The sequence below is a fragment of the Selaginella moellendorffii genome, unplaced genomic scaffold (assembly GCF_000143415.4).
Source record: "Selaginella moellendorffii unplaced genomic scaffold, v1.0 SELMOscaffold_279, whole genome shotgun sequence".
NCBI classification, from domain to species: domain Eukaryota; kingdom Viridiplantae; phylum Streptophyta; class Lycopodiopsida; order Selaginellales; family Selaginellaceae; genus Selaginella; species Selaginella moellendorffii.
The window spans coordinates 1-14,869 of record NW_003314537.1 but is presented as its reverse complement, the minus strand read 5'-3'; the positions used below and the strand labels follow the sequence as shown (position 1 = coordinate 14,869).

The window sequence follows — 14,869 nt, the reverse complement described above, 5'->3', positions numbered from 1 at the left end:
AAATAAACAAGCTTAAAAATCCATACAACATCATTTCATATGACTATTAACCTACTCTTTCAATTAGATAAGACAAATTTGCATGATTCTATAAATGATATTACGTAATTTGCATGATTGTATGCATAATTTTGTAAATCACATAATTCTATTCTAACTAGAAATGTTTATCTAATGAAGGTTTTTGTTCATTGTCGGTCATCAAAAGAGATCAAGGTTTTATATATAAATATCAAAGAAATGTTAAAAAAAAGTGTTATTCAAAAGTTACAGAGTTTTTAAGCATGTGAACTTTATCTTACGACGAAGTGTAATAAGAGTATTTGTTTTTATATCAATTATTATTTGTTAAATGAAGTGATAATCTCGAATGTGTACCCTTCCTCACATTGTTAATCTTCTAGATTGTCTATAAAAACATTATTGATTCACTATGTTAAATTTTGCTTTAATGTGTCAACAAGAGCTAATAGCTAAAAAAGATTTTCCCCAGATTGTTTTTCGTACACTATTTAGTTTATATAAGTTCTTGGTGATGCCATTTGGTTTAAACAATGCTTCAGCAACTTTCTAACAAATGATAAACAAGGTTCTTTGCAATATGTTAGAGATGACTATTAATTTCATTAATGATGTCTTAATCCACTTGGAGAGGACATAGGAGGAATACATTTGTGATATTTGTAAAATATTGGATCAGCTACGAGAAATTAGTTTAAAGTTGAAGAGATCAAAGTGCATGTTTGAGTCTAAAAACACCATTTATCTTAGTACTGTATTTCTCATGTGATTCTGAAAAATTTATGGATATTCTCAATTTCCCTACTCCAAAATATGTGAATGATGTGTAGTGCTACTTAGGCAATTTGCAATATCTCAGTCGTTTCATTAACTATCTTTCTAATTATATTGCACCATTGCGAGCATTATTGAAATTATTAACATTGTCTTTCCTTTGATCTATAGATTGTGAGTGGGCATTTATAGATCTCAAAGAGTTGTTAACAATTCTTCTAATTTTAGCATATCCTAACTACACTTGATTTTTATTTTGCATGTGAATACTTTTGATATCAGTTTTAGAGGTGTGTTAATATAAAAGAGCCCAATGCTTAATCAATGCCATCCCATTACATATATCAACTGTACATTACAATCAATAAAGGTGAATTATTCCATGATAGAGAATGAGTGTTTAGCAACAATTTAGAGTATTTAGAAACTTTATGCATATCTATATAATTCTTGGACATTACTAAAAGGTGATCATATTGCATTTATTTTATTATTAAAGTGGAATAATTTAGTTGGTTGTACTGTTTAGTTGGTTTTAAATCAAATATATAATTTTGATTCTGTTAATCATTTAAAGAGTTTTATAATTAATGTTAATGTTCTTTCTTAAGTTCCTCTTCCTCTTTCACTTTCTTTTTATGTTTTTGACAAGTTTGTTTCAACATTTATAGATTTTTTGGACAAGGTTTCTATAGGGTCAGTGGTTGCTATAGCGTGATAGATTTGAAAATCTTGTATCATTTGTTAATAATTTGCCATTTAGTATTTACATTCTTAATATCATCTTGAGAATGATTTTCTTTATTTTGTAGAGATGAATCTTAATGATCATTTATGGCTGGTGGTGCTTTTCAATTTTTGTTCCATGCTTTCTCTATACTTACCATGATTCATTTATTTTACGCAGACATATGGGACATCATAGTATGATTGAAAAGTTGCACAAGTTTTTTTATTAGCTGAAAATGTAATATAAAGTTATCCAATATATGTATAAATATATTTGGTGCTAAATTCATATTACTCCCTTTCATGTTATGAAATAATGGTTAGAGTCAATTGCAATTTCCTGTCCATTTAAATTAATAACATTTGATCTAATAAAACATTTTCCAAACTTGACTATTAGCAATGAATATATCATTATTACTTCTAATTAATTGGACTCACTAGATTTGCTCAAGGTTGAGTGTGCCCTTAAGAGTCGTTTCAAACACCAAAAGGCTGCACAGCTCACTTTGGAGCACTTTTTACTCATCAAAGGATGATGGCCTAAAGAGTTCTCCACGGTTTCAATGTGATTGAAAACTGTTTAAAGCACTGAGAGGCGCTTCTTACATCGGTCCAGCTCCACTTTTCATTTCTCGTGTGTTATATACTCAAAACATTTTTCATCCTTTTCGCAGCTATGCTGTTGCTGCTCAATCGAAGAAACTGTTTGCAGCAAACTAAATGTACCCTCTCTAACCAAATTCTCAATCTGCTCAGTGTCAGTGTTTGTCGAAGTCGTTCTCCTGTCGCAGCATCAATACTAAAAGTTACAAAAGCAAAAGCACAGGTTTATATCTACCTGAAGGTGCATTCTGTGGCCAAATCGTCGTATACCGTTGCTCCAGCCTTGATCCAGAACCAGTGATCGAGCAGCTTTCACCCGTTTGAAGAGTGTTGTCTCTGGCAACTGCATAACCCAATGCCCGCATCACAACAAACAAACAAAGAAAAAGAAAAGAGAAAAACTACTCACCGACCTTTTCAGAAGAAGCTGATGCGATGGCTTGCTGAAGCAATGTGGAAACTTGGAGGAGCTCGGCCGTAGCATTGCCATCAGCCATATATAAGCTTCGCAAATTCAGCTTCATCCTGGTCTTGAGAAACTAAGATCCACTTAAACAAAAACCTTAGAAAGGAAAGAGAGCAAAAATTTCGAGAAGGCACACCAGAAAGTGGTCACTTCGTCGCCGTGGAGCTGGACTTCCTACAAATTCTATCTTCCAAGTCCAAAGAGCGCGAGATTATTACCTCGAAAGAAGCCACAGCTCGCCACTGTATCACAATGTGGAGTCCGGAAGCTCTCCATTGACAGGCCATCGCCCGGAAATCCGGATTCGATGAATCCTGGCGCTCGAAAGAGGGTTAGATCGAGAAAGAAGAAGATCGTGTCGCCATCGCCATCGCTAGCCCTAAAACTTTGCCCGCGCTCCACATCCAACGGCCAAAGATCTAACGGTGGCGATCTGGCGCGTTAAACCCCTACCACGAAGAACAAAAGAACGTTTCTTTCTCGGCGGGGGAGCTCGCGGCGGCAAATGTAGGCGCTCGCTCGATCGATCGCGTGTCCGGAGGAGAAAATATGGCGCCCGCCGGCGCAATTCGCACTGTCATGGGGATCATCGGTAATCTTTCTTCTTTCTCCCGATTTCCTCTTTCTCTCTCGATCTCGCCGATCCTGATTGTGGAGAGCGCTCCCCGCAGGAAATGTGATCGCTTTCGGCCTCTTCCTGTCCCCTGCGTAAGATCCTCGCTTTCTTGATCCCTGGCCCCTGGGGTTTTGGCTATGGCTGGCATTGACGAGGCTTTGACGGGCTCTGACGTGTGCTTGACAGGCCAACCTTCCGGAGTATCGTCAAGAACCACACCACGGGCGACTTCTCGGGAGCCCCTTACGTCGCGACGCTCTTCAACTGCTTGCTCTGGGTGCTCTACGGCCTTCCCTTCGTTACTTCCAACAGCGTCCTCGTGATCACGATCAATACAATCGGCTGTGTGATCGAGAGCGTCTATCTGGGGATCTTCCTCTTCTACGCCTCCAAGAGAATCGAGAAGGTAGGGAAGAGTTCATGTGAAAGTTTTCTATCGTAGTTACTTTGCTTGTTATTATTTACAGGCCAGAGTAGCCGGGATGATCAGCATCGTCTTGACGGTTTACTTGGGGATTTTTTTGGCTGTTTTCATGGCTTCCAAGGACCATCACACACGCCAGAAGTTTGCTGGGATTTGCTGCGCTGTAGTCACCATTGCAATGTATGCTTCTCCTCTTTCCATCATGGTAAGTCTGGACTTTGATCGAGTTCCATCAACTTTACTTCGATTTGTTTCGTCCAGAGAACAGTGATTTCTACCAAGAGCGTCCAATACATGCCCCTCCTGCCGCTCGTGGCCGGGCTTTTCAATGGAGCTACCTGGACTGCGTATGGATTCCTGGGACAACCACACGACTACTACATTGTGGTAGGCATTGCTCGACTCGTTTCTTATTTGGAGCTCAATTCATTGAAAATCTGGTCACTCTCTAGGTGCCAAATCTTGTTGGGGCTTGCCTGGCGGTGATTCAACTGATCTTGTACGGTTTCTACTCGCGTACTGGAAAGCCACGGCCAACTGTGAAAGATCTTTGGCCGCGTATCGAGCACCGCGCTGGATGCTGCAACCAGCAAGCAACAGTCTGATCATCCAACCACGACGAGGCAGTCAATAAGCGAAGCAAGTTTTGCTCGAGTTTTCCCCGACCTTGCAATGCCGGGATATTTTACTGCGGCTTTCTGTGTACTTCTCTATGAAATATAGATCACGAGCTCGGAACGTCGTTATCTACTTCCACAGGAAGTTGGAAAACGAGGGAGCAAAACGCATACTCAGGCATTCTCCACAACATCGTGAAGTTCATTGTAGATTTCCCTAATGCAACTAGAAAAGGGCTTTCCATGGCCATAAAAAATAAAAAATAAAAATTGAAAAACTAATGACTTTCGGCACAAAGTGGGAGATGGTCAAAGTCGTTTCTTGTTTTTCACGAGTGCCTTTGAATATCATAGCAGTGCGGTACTAATTGTAAACCTGTGAACAAGAGCTCCAGAACGTGGTAAGAAGAACATGCAAAGCAGCAAAACTGGAAATCGTGATTCTATGACTCTTTCCCAAACGTCCATCTTCTCCTGATAGCCTATAGCCTATAGCAGTGCGTGCAGTTTTTTCGATGGTATAACTAGTTTGAATGTTATGTTTAAGACCAGAATTCCAAATTGATCTCTTATGGCCGTCGCCACAAGAGAAGCATGGGCTCAGAGGCACGATAGATGGAGATAGATCCACTATTTTCAAGCACCAAATTGGTTCCAAGTATGCAGTGAGGCTGTGGTTGGCAGTAAATGTTTGATGCAAAGATACCTCTGCCATCTCCTCCTACGAGCACCAAGTTCCCATCCCTTTGGAGAGTGAGTACACATCCAACTCCTTTTCCAGCCGTAGAACTCGACCAAAGCTCCTTCCATCCCCTCGCTAATAGCACCAAGTTACAGTTGTATTCCAAAACAAGCTCGTAGAAGCCGTTGGGAGACACAAGACGAGAGCCACTGTAGAGGTCGGATCCAAGCTCTCCTCGCTCTCCGCTCATCATTCCAGAGCGAAAGGGATAGCAGTCATTTTGGTCATACAGATCTCTAGTAGAGTTGAGAGTTGAATTGAGTTGGGAAAGATTGTAAACATCCTCAAAAGGTTGACTATGCGATGCAAGATGACCTTGCGGCTGAGTTGTGTAGATAGTTAAGTAGTTAATGCTTACACGTCCTGAGGTGGCTATTATGTGGCTATAGCCATACATTTGAGCTAGTCCTCCAGCTTGATCAACTAGGAAATTGAAAGCTGCTCTGAGATGGGACCCCTGAGTCATCATTGGGGAGGGTGCAAGGTTGCAACTTCCATCTGCTGCTTGGCTGAAGAGTGTCAGACCTACAATACAGTAGACGTTGTGATCGATTTGGAGTGTTGTTGACCATGTCTGTGGACCATAAAATCTGTCCGGTTGGATCTCATTGATGAGGAAGTAGCGAATACGGACCTGCATGGTAATGACCTGGTGGAGGTTGAGTATGCCCAAGCCAGTTGCGACATCGAAGCGCACACATAAGCAGCTAGAAGGACAAAAGATTGTCCACAGAAACAAGAGCAGCACCAACATGTTTCTTGCCTCAAGTTGAGCTTCAGTTTTCAAATATTGCATTTCCAACAGGGGCTCTTAATCATTGGGATTCTTGGCTGCATTGACTAATGGTCATTTCGAACTTTGACTATTAAGAACAATGGGTTGACTATGAATGGGAATGTCAACAACCGGGTGTTCGAGGTCAATATACTCAATAAAATATAAGAAATTATTTTGGAGCATTTTTTTTGTTTGTCAGTGGACTTAGTGTGGTGATGGCAAGTTTATTTAATCATTCTCGCAAATAGTTATGGCAACTTCACCAAATGAGTGTAAGTACAAGGGAGTTGTCAAGCATCTCCACATGTGGTCAGATTCTCTACTACTTTGCAAACAGTTCGTTAGGAAGTTCAAGCTCTTGACATTCTACTTCATGTATCAACTCCTATCTCAATTGACATCTTGGACCATTGAGCTTGTTCTTCATATGGCATCACATATGCTTAGCAAAGCAAGGGTTGTGGAACTCTATCTTAGAGGATGTGTTGCCAGACCATCCACTCGATTGAGAGGTGATGGTAAATTTGATCTAGTTGAAAATGGATGTTTTCTAGGCTGAGTTGGAAACCATCCCTCTTGATTTGGTTACTAAGAGTGGCTAGCCAAACCTTTTGTTTGTGGGCAAGGTGTTGAAGCTAAGGATGGGAAACCACTTAAGGATCTCATAGACATTTTCACATGGGACTACTCAAGGAGTCTTTCCGAACATTATTGTCCACACCATTGTGACAACTTCTATTTTCACCCTGTCAAGCAAGCTAATTGACATTGGTTTCATCTTTCCTGTGGATCTTGTTGAGTGGCTCTCCTTCATTGTAACCATGAAAAAGGTTAATATTAGTATTTAAGTTTGCATGGCATGAAACTTAATAAATTTATTTCTTGGAGTATTGGGCAAACCTTGGGTGTCCTCCACACTCCCTACTGGAGTTTAAGACCAGGTGAGACAATTATAGCTGTTGCCACAAGAGAAGCATGGCCCCAAAGCATGGTAAATCATGATGGATCTACTATTTTCAAGCACCCAATTGATTCCAAAAATCCGTGGTTGGTAGTAAATGTTTGATGTAAAGATACCACCTCCATCTCCTCCTATGAGCACCAAGTTCCCATCCATTTGAGTGAGTACACATTTAACTCCTTTTCCAGGTGTGGAACTCGACCAAAGCTCCTTCCATCCCCTTGCTAATATTACCAAGTTACAGTCATATTTCAAAACAAGCTCGAGAGATACAAGATGAGAGCCACTGTAGAGGTCGGATCCAAACACTCCTCACTCTCAACTCACCATTGTAGAGTTAAAGGCATAACAGTCATTTTGGAGAGTTGGTGTTGTGTTGGAAACAGCCTCAAAAAGGATATCTGTGCATTGCAAGCTGACCTGGTGGCAGAGCTGTGAAGAGAGTCGGGTAGTCAATGCTTACAAGTCCTAAGGTGGCCATTACATGATTATAGCCATGCATACTAGCTAGTGCTGAGACTCGATCAACTAGGGCATTGAAAGCTTCTCTAAGATTTGGACCCGCATTGGGGAGGGTGCAAGGCTGCAACTTTCATCTGATACTTGGCTAAAGAGCATCAGCCTTACAATGCAAAAAGGTCATGATCAATTCGGAGTGTTGTGGACCATGTCCGTGGATAATAGAATCTATCAGGTTGGAGCTGAGTGATGAGGAAGTAGCGGATGTGGAACTCCATGGCCAGGACCTGCTCGAGGTTGAGTACACCCTGGCCACCCTTTTCATTAATGGGCACACACAAGAACGTCCATAGCAACAGGAGCAACAAGCTTTTCATCTCAAATCAAGCCTCTTCCCAGCCACAAAGCATTGCATTTGTATTAAGTTTTAATTCTTGGCCGCATTTGACCAATGGGTTGAAAATATTTGTGGAGCATTTATCCTTTACCATCATTTGGTTAGTTGATTCTTTGCGAAGTAGGATTTAAAAAACTTCTATGAGCACAAGAGCTGGGTCTGTTCATCCCCAGCTTCCCGCGCGTGCACAATGCGCTCCTCCGCCAGCGCCGGGATCTTCTCCTTGTTGAGCGCGATGGGATCCGGCGCGTCAATGAAACTTAGCCAGCTTTTTTTTTTGGCGAGCTGGATCGCCGGGTACACCGCAAATCCCACCAGCGAGAACACCACGCTGAGCACCACCGTCTTGGCCGACGCGATGCACATCACCACCACCAGCAGCACCGACGGCACCAGGCACATCACCGTCACCCCGATCGTCCCCAGCGGAACTTTGTAAGGCCGGACGAGATTCGGCTGCTTGATCCGCAGCCACACGAACGCCGCAAACTCGAGCAGCATCCCGCAGCAGTAGAGGAAGTTTAGGATCTCGATGATCTCCTGGAAGTTGAGCCACGAGAGGAGGATGACCCCGGTGGCCGAGAACAAGATCCCCAGCACCGGCGTCCCATACCTCGACCTCCGCGCAAACGCCGCGGGCAAGATGCCCCTCTCCGCCATCCCGAGCAGCTGGAAAGAGTCGCTACTCATCTCCGCCTCGAACATCCCGGCGTTGGACAGCAGCGCCGCCAGCTCCACCCACCACTTGAGCCAGCCGCCGCCGATCTTGAGCGCGATGTGCGCGAAGTAGCCGTCGGCCCAGAGCTTGCGGTCGCCCGGCGGCGCCGCCCCGGTGCCCGCCAGGAGCGGCAGGAGATACGACGCCACCACCAGGACCAGCGCCGCCGCTAGCGCCCGCGGCACCGTCTCGTGCGGCCGATCCACCTCGCCCACCAGCGTACTCACCGAGTCCCAGTAGTTTAGATTCCAGAAGAGCGTGTTGAGGTAGAGCGTCCAGTTGGTGTCGCGGAGATCCACCTCCAGCCAGCGCGCCGGCTCCAGCGATGGGATCGCGAGGAAGAAGAGCACCACGAACGGCAGCAGCGAGAAGATCCCCAGCGCCACCGCGGTGTAGCCCACGATCGTGAGCCCGCGATAGTTGACGATGGTGAGCGCGGCTGTGATGACCAGCAGCGAGATCAAACGCACGACGCCGCCGGCGACGCTGGGGATCGCCCACTTGAGGTAGTCGAGGAACATCACCGGATAGAGCGCGTTGTCGATCACTCCCGACAGCCACTTCCACCATCCCTCCTGGAATCCCCAGAAGGGGCCGAAGGCCGCCTGGATCCACAGCACGTAGCCGCCGTTGTCGGGAAAGGCCGTGGCGAGCTCCGCGGTGATCACCGCCTCGGGGATGCTCCATAGAAAGGGCATGACGATGAATCCCAGCAGCGTGAGCAGCGCCCCACCCGCGCCCACCGCGTCCTCCACGCCGAAGGGGCCGCCGGAGACCTCATAGAAGATCAGGAAGACGAGCGGGAGGAGCGGGAGCTTGCGCTGTTGGTGCTGATTGCTGCCGCGCTTGGGCGAATCCATGCTGCTGCCCACCCTCGGATCTAAAATGCCGGTAGAGAGATCCAAGTGAAGAGGAATTCCCACTCAGCGGAAGATGTGTAGCCCACCGCGCTGCATCGCCGCGCTCTTGGAGCGCAGGGATCAAGCAATCGCCATCATGCAGTGCTGCGCCATGCCACAGGAGGAGGAACCCTAAAACTGATGATCGGACGGTCACAGTTTGTCCTGCGTGGGAAACGTGGGCGTATGACACGTGGACAGATAGTGTATCGGATCAACTTTAGATCCCTTTGGCATCTCCAAAAATGCAACTAAGACGATGGCCAGTTTCGATACCATCCCGCCCACGCTGAGACCAATCCACTGATCCCCAGCGTCACGGCATGGGTCACAAACGGATTGGGCTCGATGTCCGCGAGCGCGATCACGAAATCCGCGACGTTAGCAGCGATCGCCATGGCCGACATCACTCTCTTCACCCGGATTGCCGCGATCGCAACCCTCTTGGCCTGGATCTGCCCGCCCAGCTTGCTCGATTCATCGCCCAGCTTCGTGTCCCGGCTCCTCACCATCGCCTGCAGCTCCAGCGCGAGCCTCCGCTCCTCCCGGACGCCCTGCGCGATGAGAATGGCGTCGGCGATCACGAAGAAGACGTAGCCGAACGCCTCCCCGGATGCCGAGACGAGGGAGAAGCGCGGGGCGAGGCTGGGATCGAGCACGCCAATCCGCGAGAGCCAGGTGAAGTGGTCGAAGAAGAAGTAGACCATCTCCCCGGCGTTGGCGAGGATGGCGAGCGCGAGGAAGGGGAGATTGGGCGCTGGCGCGCGGAGATTGTTGAGGCCCGAGAGCCAGCGGCCGAGGCGGAAGGCCTTGCGCGCGAGGCCGCACGAGACCTCGAGCGCCTTGGCGCGAGTGGCGAGATTGGGGACGCTTGATCGCTTGCTCCGCCGCGAGAGATGCCAGTGCGAGAGCTTACCGGTGTACTGGAGCGTCTTGACCAGCTTGTCGATGCCATCGCGCTTGGCCAGGAAGATCACCAGCCGGTCCAGGAAATCTTGCTCCCTCTGCTTCTCCATCGCGATTCAATCCAACCAGAGCAATCGTTTCCCGGAAACTTGAGCTATATCGATCGATTTGCTATCGATTTCCCAAGAACTGGATCAATCGACCGCAACGTCTCTCGATCGAGTGATAGGACGACACATGAGAACACAAAAATGTGTGGAGCAGCATTATCGAATGTCATATTTCCCGGATTAGATCACACACAATTTCTTGCCAATAAATTATCCAATCACACAGTCATTCGTGGGGTCGTCGGGGGTGCGTGCTCCACTCGCTGGACAACCATGGCCGCCTGCCACGTCACCATTTGTACGAGCAGGACCCAGGGCAGGAATATCACAAACCCCTCCAAGCTCCGCTGTAAAAATGCCCAAAAGTTACCATGACCATTACCACAAGCTTCTTACCAGGTTACCGTCCCTCCGCCCTCCAAGCCCAACCTCGCGGCAGGCAAGCCTGTAAAACAAGATGGTAATGGTGATGGTAATAGTAATACCGGGTATCTTACCCCATAGCCAGTAGCGAGAGAGCCCAGGCGATAATGGTGGCTGCGTTGGCGGCGATTAGCGTCTTGGCCTTCCACGATGCCACGTGTTGGAGCCCGAGTATCACCGCCGCCATTCCGACGACCCCGGAGATCAGCGTGGTCAACGCAAGGAATGGAGTCGCCGCATTCCCTGTATGTAAAAGACAACGAAAGTCAACTTTTGTCAACGCGATCACAAGTTTTACCATGGGTCGATCCTAGTACCGGCGAGCCGGGCGTGGACTCCTTGAACGCGCGGTTGAGCGCCCAGCTCGCGAGCGCGATGGTGATCACGTAGAAGATGGTGAGGGCGAGGAGGGAAAAGAGTGAGAGCGCTCTCGCGATTTGGTCCTGGCGAACCATCTCCTCGAGTTCCTCCGAGAGAACTTTGGATGATCTAAGAGCTTATGAGCAAGCCAATGCAGATGTTAAGAAGACTTGGGGTGGTCCAACCGGGCCTCGCAGAGGAAGCAGCAGAAGCAGCAGCAGATCACCGCGTCGAGAACGTAAGCCAGTCGGATCACGATCGACGACGCCTGGCCGAAGCAACCACAGATCTTTGCGAGCGGCGACGAAGAACACGACGAGAAATCCAGAGGAAGGAAGAACACTCCCCACATTTATCACACGAAAGCTAGCTGGCTCTGTTTGGACCAATCCAAAACTCCCCAAATCCACGAGTCGTTTTGTAGCACGCTGCTTCGGTCGCTCTCTCCGAAAGGAAGCATCTCGTGTCCGGCAATGGATGGATATTCGTTGCTTTAGGACAGATATTTCCGTTGCTTTGGATTAGGGTTTTAGCGAGCGAGCGAAGTCGGTCACGGCGGTCACGGGTGTGTGGATCACTTGGCGGCGAATCTACTGTTCTTGTGGCGCATTTGGGAGCTCCCGTGCTCTTGGCGTTCGCGTGGTAGGCATTTTGCAAAGCATTGGCTTACAGATAGGGCCAGGGCGAAGATCTCTGTGGATTTCCTGATCGGTGCGATGGAGTGCTTGTGCTGCGATACTCGGCCGATGCAACAGCTTCCTGTCCGAGCGCCAAGATCGAGGGCATTTCTTGGTCCAGAGCTAAAATCCAAGCTTCCAAGGCTGCGGAGGAGAAATTTTCACGTAGAAGGTCGAGAGGTATGTCTAGATAGCCAGCAACAACAGGGGATGAGGAATTTTCACGTAGAGCGTCGAGACGTCGGTGAAGGAAGTCGCGAGGAATTGTGGATGATGGATTGGAAGCCGGGAGTGGTGACAGCCGCAGTGGTTTTCTCGCTCTCCTTGCCTAGTTCGTCTCCCTCGGCGCTGGAGATCGACCGGGTGTCTCCAGCCAAGCAAGCAGAGGTAGCACGGGATTTAGTGTTGGATGGAGCGAGGAATTTGGATCGTTCTTTGGAGGTATCAGTAGCGCTCAATGCTCCGGAAGTCTCGATCGTCCCAGTGACGAACAAGGTTGTACAAGCAGTGGCGAGGCCCAAGGCGGTGCCGGTCATAAACCCGGTGGTGGTGTCATCCAGCTCCAGGCTTCTTGCGAGGATATTGCAGCACTTTGGTGGCGGCGGTGTTGCCGGGGCGATTGGAGCGGCCTTGGTGTATCCGCTCGACACGATAAAAACTCGCATGCAAGCACAGGTAAGAGAAAAAAAAAAAAAATCCTTCGTTTTCATTTCTAACTTTTAACTTTGTGTTTTCCAGAACAATGACGAAGAATGTAAATACAAGAACGAGATAGATTGCTTTAGAAAACTCGTAGCTGACGAGGGAATGGGGTCACTGTACAGCGGATTGCTGCCCCAGCTCGTTGGAATAGCTCCGGAGAAGGTATAGCATAAGCTTTTTCTATTCCAAAGTCTAAACATTCTCTTTTTTTTCCTACTTGCCTCAGGCTGTAAAGCTGACAGTAAACGAGCTCCTGCTAGAGCTGCTGGAGCACGTAATGCCTGGCACTGGACTGTGGTTTCTCGAGCTCATTGCCGGGAGCGGTGGAGGCTTCTCTCAGGTGGTCTTCACAAACCCGATGGAGATCGTCAAAGTCCGGCTCCAAACCCAGACAACGTCCAACAAGCGTGGTTTCTGCGAAGTAATCAAGGAGCTGGGCTTCCGGGGGCTGTACCACGGCGCAGGGGTGACGCTGGCCAGAGACATCCCAAGCTCGGGCATTTTCTTCGCGTGCTACGCTATCCTCTGCCAGCTCTACCCGGACCAAGGATTTGCCGACGGATTCCTAGCAGCCATTCCTGCGACAGTTCTCTCCACTCCAATGGACGTCGTCAAGACGAGGCTACAAGTAAGTCCACAAACTTCGCCATACCCGATCTTCCCGCTAACAAAATGTTCTTCTTATAGATGGAACTTCCCGACGGCCAGATCCCGCACGAGAACGCGCTGGCTTGCCTCAAGAGCGTATGGGTGGCAGAGGGTCCAAGAGCGCTGTTCAAAGGGAGCCTCGCGCGTGTGCTGCGAACGAGTCCACAGTTCGGCGTCACGCTGGTGGTGTATAACTTCATCTGCGGCAGCGGATCTTAGGCAGCAGAGGAAAAGATAAGTACGCGCACAAACAATCAAGCGAGTGAGGAGGAGGAGAAGCAAAGTCAAAGCCAGGAAGGAGAGACTTTACTCCCACCTAAAAAACTTTCGGCTGTAAATACGAGGCAGGCAGGCACAGGCCCAGGCAGAGAAGAGAAGAAATCAAGGCAGAGGGAACCAGCGGTTACATTAGAGCAGGCAAAGAAAATCTCGCGGGTCTTTGATAACTTCAAGGCAAGGCAACAGCGATGGATTGGGGGGAAAGAAGCAGAAGGTTCCTTCCTCGCTCTTCGCCCGATCAGATCAGATTGATTGAATAGAAATCATCGTTACCGACGCTGACGCACACGTGGAAGAGAAAAATCTCTGGGAACGGGAGGAGTTACTTAGTACCGGAGAAAAAAAAAAGAGAAGAAACAAGCAAAACGGCAGCGCGCTCTCTCTCTCTCTCTCTTTCATCTAAGTGAGGGATGAGAGTGACCACTGCCAGCCAGCAACAACAAACACACGACAGCCTGTTTGTTTGGCAACTTGTCCAAAAATGACAAGAAACTGAGTGCTATGTCACAACCCAAACAATGTCACAACCCAAACAAACGAGAATTAAGAGAAAAAAGGTACCTCTCTTTTTCGTTATTTCGCCACACCAATTAAGAACTTCAACATCACCACCCCTCACAAAATTAGTTGATCAAATCCTCGCCTCCTGTTCTGTGCTTGCTCCTCTTGTTGTTACATATCTGTCTCCTGTGCTTGCTCTACTCTCTAAAGTATCTCTCTATCCATCCATCCATCCATCTATCTACATCTGCGATGTCACCACCCTGCCCGGCCCCTCACTCGTTTTTAACAGCGGTATTGTTGTAAAGTGTATGTAGCGGCAATCTCGCTTCCATGGAGCTTTGCTTTTTTCCTTGTCACCTAGGCCCCCCCTTGATAGTCTTGTTCCTCCAGACTTCCCCGTCGTTGCTTTAACTTTCTACTTTCCTTGCCCTGTAATCTTTGCCCGCCACCCCCAGTCGTGATCCACACAGCTATAGAGCGCGTCGGACCCCACTTATCTACTGGTACATATAGTACACGGAATGGAAGAACCTGTAAACACAACCCGCGTAGTTAAGGCTCGCTCGGAGATGAAAGCTTGCCTTTTTCGAAGTGTGGAGGAGTGCACCAGCACCAGCAGTAGATCGTCCCACTGGATTGATCGATGCGGTTGAATCGAGCGTAGTACCCCTCCCTGGACCCAACTTGCCAGCTAGCCTGAGTTGGATCCTGCTCCTGCCACTGCCGCTGCTGCTGCTGCTGCTCCTAGTGGCATATCAACCGGAGAAGCTTGGCCTGTCAACTTGTGCACCAGAGCTATCAATGCAGCATCCTTGGAGGAGGGGGGAGGAGGGGTCCTGCTGCAGTTCGAGCCACTTTTATCTGCTGCACGTTGCTGCAATTGCTGCTGCCAGGTCTCCCGCGTCGTTTCGCTGCTAAGTTGCTCCTGCTGGTGCTGGTGCTGCTGCTGTTGAGCATCCAATATCTCCTCCACCAAGTTTCCAGCCCGAGCTCCCACTCCCACTGTGATAGGCTTGTCATTGCTGTTGTTCGTCCCTGAAAAGCTCTCAGCCC

General features: G+C 48.1%; 7 protein-coding genes across 10 annotated transcripts; 2 read left to right on the top strand and 5 right to left on the bottom strand.

The window, feature by feature from the left end:
- Nucleotides 1-2,106: 2,106 nt before the first annotated feature.
- On the bottom strand, nucleotides 2,107-3,002 carry LOC112343893. Of its 3 annotated transcripts, none has more exons than XM_024667981.1 (4): nucleotides 2,733-3,002; nucleotides 2,540-2,669; nucleotides 2,366-2,473; nucleotides 2,107-2,309 (listed from the first exon to the last, which is right to left on the bottom strand). In XM_024667981.1, exons 2-4 carry the CDS (start codon nucleotides 2,652-2,654, stop codon nucleotides 2,167-2,169), a joined length of 366 nt encoding a protein of 121 aa, XP_024523749.1. In that variant the 5' UTR covers nucleotides 2,655-2,669; nucleotides 2,733-3,002; the 3' UTR covers nucleotides 2,107-2,166. The 3 variants fall into 3 exon arrangements, with proteins under 3 accessions (XP_024523749.1, XP_024523748.1, XP_024523750.1); XM_024667980.1 differs by having other exon boundaries at nucleotides 2,815-3,002; XM_024667982.1 differs by having other exon boundaries at nucleotides 2,544-2,669; nucleotides 2,815-3,002.
- A 143-nt stretch (nucleotides 3,003-3,145) lies between these two features.
- Nucleotides 3,146-3,907, top strand: LOC9641047 (bidirectional sugar transporter SWEET7b). Its single transcript, XM_024667984.1, has 4 exons — nucleotides 3,146-3,188; nucleotides 3,268-3,304; nucleotides 3,399-3,618; nucleotides 3,680-3,907. The coding sequence occupies exons 1-4, from the start codon at nucleotides 3,146-3,148 to the stop codon at nucleotides 3,905-3,907; spliced, it is 528 nt and encodes a 175-aa protein (XP_024523752.1).
- A 3,683-nt stretch (nucleotides 3,908-7,590) lies between these two features.
- Nucleotides 7,591-9,345, bottom strand: LOC9641048 (probable polyamine transporter At1g31830). The gene has a single exon (XM_002994403.2). It carries the CDS (start codon nucleotides 9,166-9,168, stop codon nucleotides 7,729-7,731), a length of 1,440 nt encoding a protein of 479 aa, XP_002994449.1. The 5' UTR covers nucleotides 9,169-9,345; the 3' UTR covers nucleotides 7,591-7,728.
- Nucleotides 9,346-9,414: 69 nt separating this feature from the next.
- Nucleotides 9,415-10,378, bottom strand: LOC9641049 (peroxisomal membrane protein 11-4). Its single transcript, XM_024667979.1, has one exon. The coding sequence runs from the start codon at nucleotides 10,221-10,223 to the stop codon at nucleotides 9,459-9,461; it is 765 nt and encodes a 254-aa protein (XP_024523747.1). The 5' UTR covers nucleotides 10,224-10,378; the 3' UTR covers nucleotides 9,415-9,458.
- A 52-nt stretch (nucleotides 10,379-10,430) lies between these two features.
- On the bottom strand, nucleotides 10,431-11,377 carry LOC9641050 (membrane protein PM19L). The gene is made up of 4 exons (XM_002994401.2): nucleotides 10,945-11,377; nucleotides 10,721-10,889; nucleotides 10,620-10,668; nucleotides 10,431-10,570 (listed from the first exon to the last, which is right to left on the bottom strand). The coding sequence occupies exons 1-4, from the start codon at nucleotides 11,099-11,101 to the stop codon at nucleotides 10,442-10,444; spliced, it is 504 nt and encodes a 167-aa protein (XP_002994447.1). The 5' UTR covers nucleotides 11,102-11,377; the 3' UTR covers nucleotides 10,431-10,441.
- Nucleotides 11,378-11,536: 159 nt separating this feature from the next.
- On the top strand, nucleotides 11,537-13,592 carry LOC9641051 (calcium-binding mitochondrial carrier protein). 2 transcript variants are annotated; one of them, XM_002994405.2, is made up of 4 exons: nucleotides 11,537-12,358; nucleotides 12,422-12,547; nucleotides 12,612-13,013; nucleotides 13,073-13,592. In XM_002994405.2, the coding sequence occupies exons 1-4, from the start codon at nucleotides 11,723-11,725 to the stop codon at nucleotides 13,250-13,252; spliced, it is 1,344 nt and encodes a 447-aa protein (XP_002994451.2). In that variant the 5' UTR covers nucleotides 11,537-11,722; the 3' UTR covers nucleotides 13,253-13,592. The 2 variants fall into 2 exon arrangements, with proteins under 2 accessions (XP_002994451.2, XP_024523751.1); XM_024667983.1 differs by having other exon boundaries at nucleotides 12,612-13,592.
- A 915-nt stretch (nucleotides 13,593-14,507) lies between these two features.
- Nucleotides 14,508-14,818, bottom strand: LOC112343892 (the record flags this gene model as incomplete). The annotated part of the gene is made up of 1 exon (XM_024667978.1): nucleotides 14,508-14,818. A coding segment is annotated over one exon (311 nt), but the record flags the coding sequence as incomplete, so codon positions are not given.
- Between the last annotated feature and the right edge of the window lie 51 nt (nucleotides 14,819-14,869).

Excerpts from the sequence above, each read along its gene's own strand:
- LOC9641050 (XM_002994401.2), bottom strand. The coding sequence starts at position 11,101 with ATGGTTCGCCAGGACCAAATCGCGAGAGCGCTCTCACTCTTTTCCCTC. Across the intron at positions 10,890-10,944 it reads GGTACTAGGATCGACCCATG|GGAATGCGGCGACTCCATTC; the intron begins GTAAAACTTGTG and ends TTTTACATACAG. Across the intron at positions 10,669-10,720 it reads CTCTCGCTACTGGCTATGGG|GCTTGCCTGCCGCGAGGTTG; the intron begins GTAAGATACCCG and ends CTTGTTTTACAG.
- LOC9641049 (XM_024667979.1), bottom strand. The coding sequence starts at position 10,223 with ATGGAGAAGCAGAGGGAGCAAGATTTCCTGGACCGGCTGGTGATCTTC.
- LOC112343893 (XM_024667980.1), bottom strand. The coding sequence starts at position 2,883 with ATGGCCTGTCAATGGAGAGCTTCCGGACTCCACATTGTGATACAGTGG. Across the intron at positions 2,670-2,814 it reads GAGCTGTGGCTTCTTTCGAG|TTTCTCAAGACCAGGATGAA; the intron begins GTAATAATCTCG and ends AGTGGATCTTAG. Across the intron at positions 2,474-2,539 it reads AGCTTCTTCTGAAAAGGTCG|TTGCCAGAGACAACACTCTT; the intron begins GTGAGTAGTTTT and ends TGGGTTATGCAG.
- LOC9641047 (XM_024667984.1), top strand. The coding sequence starts at position 3,146 with ATGGCGCCCGCCGGCGCAATTCGCACTGTCATGGGGATCATCG. Across the intron at positions 3,189-3,267 it reads CACTGTCATGGGGATCATCG|GAAATGTGATCGCTTTCGGC; the intron begins GTAATCTTTCTT and ends CGCTCCCCGCAG. Across the intron at positions 3,305-3,398 it reads GGCCTCTTCCTGTCCCCTGC|GCCAACCTTCCGGAGTATCG; the intron begins GTAAGATCCTCG and ends TGTGCTTGACAG.
- LOC9641051 (XM_024667983.1), top strand. The coding sequence starts at position 11,723 with ATGGAGTGCTTGTGCTGCGATACTCGGCCGATGCAACAGCTTCCTGTC. Across the intron at positions 12,359-12,421 it reads AAACTCGCATGCAAGCACAG|AACAATGACGAAGAATGTAA; the intron begins GTAAGAGAAAAA and ends TGTGTTTTCCAG. Across the intron at positions 12,548-12,611 it reads TTGGAATAGCTCCGGAGAAG|GCTGTAAAGCTGACAGTAAA; the intron begins GTATAGCATAAG and ends TACTTGCCTCAG.
- LOC9641048 (XM_002994403.2), bottom strand. The coding sequence starts at position 9,168 with ATGGATTCGCCCAAGCGCGGCAGCAATCAGCACCAACAGCGCAAGCTC.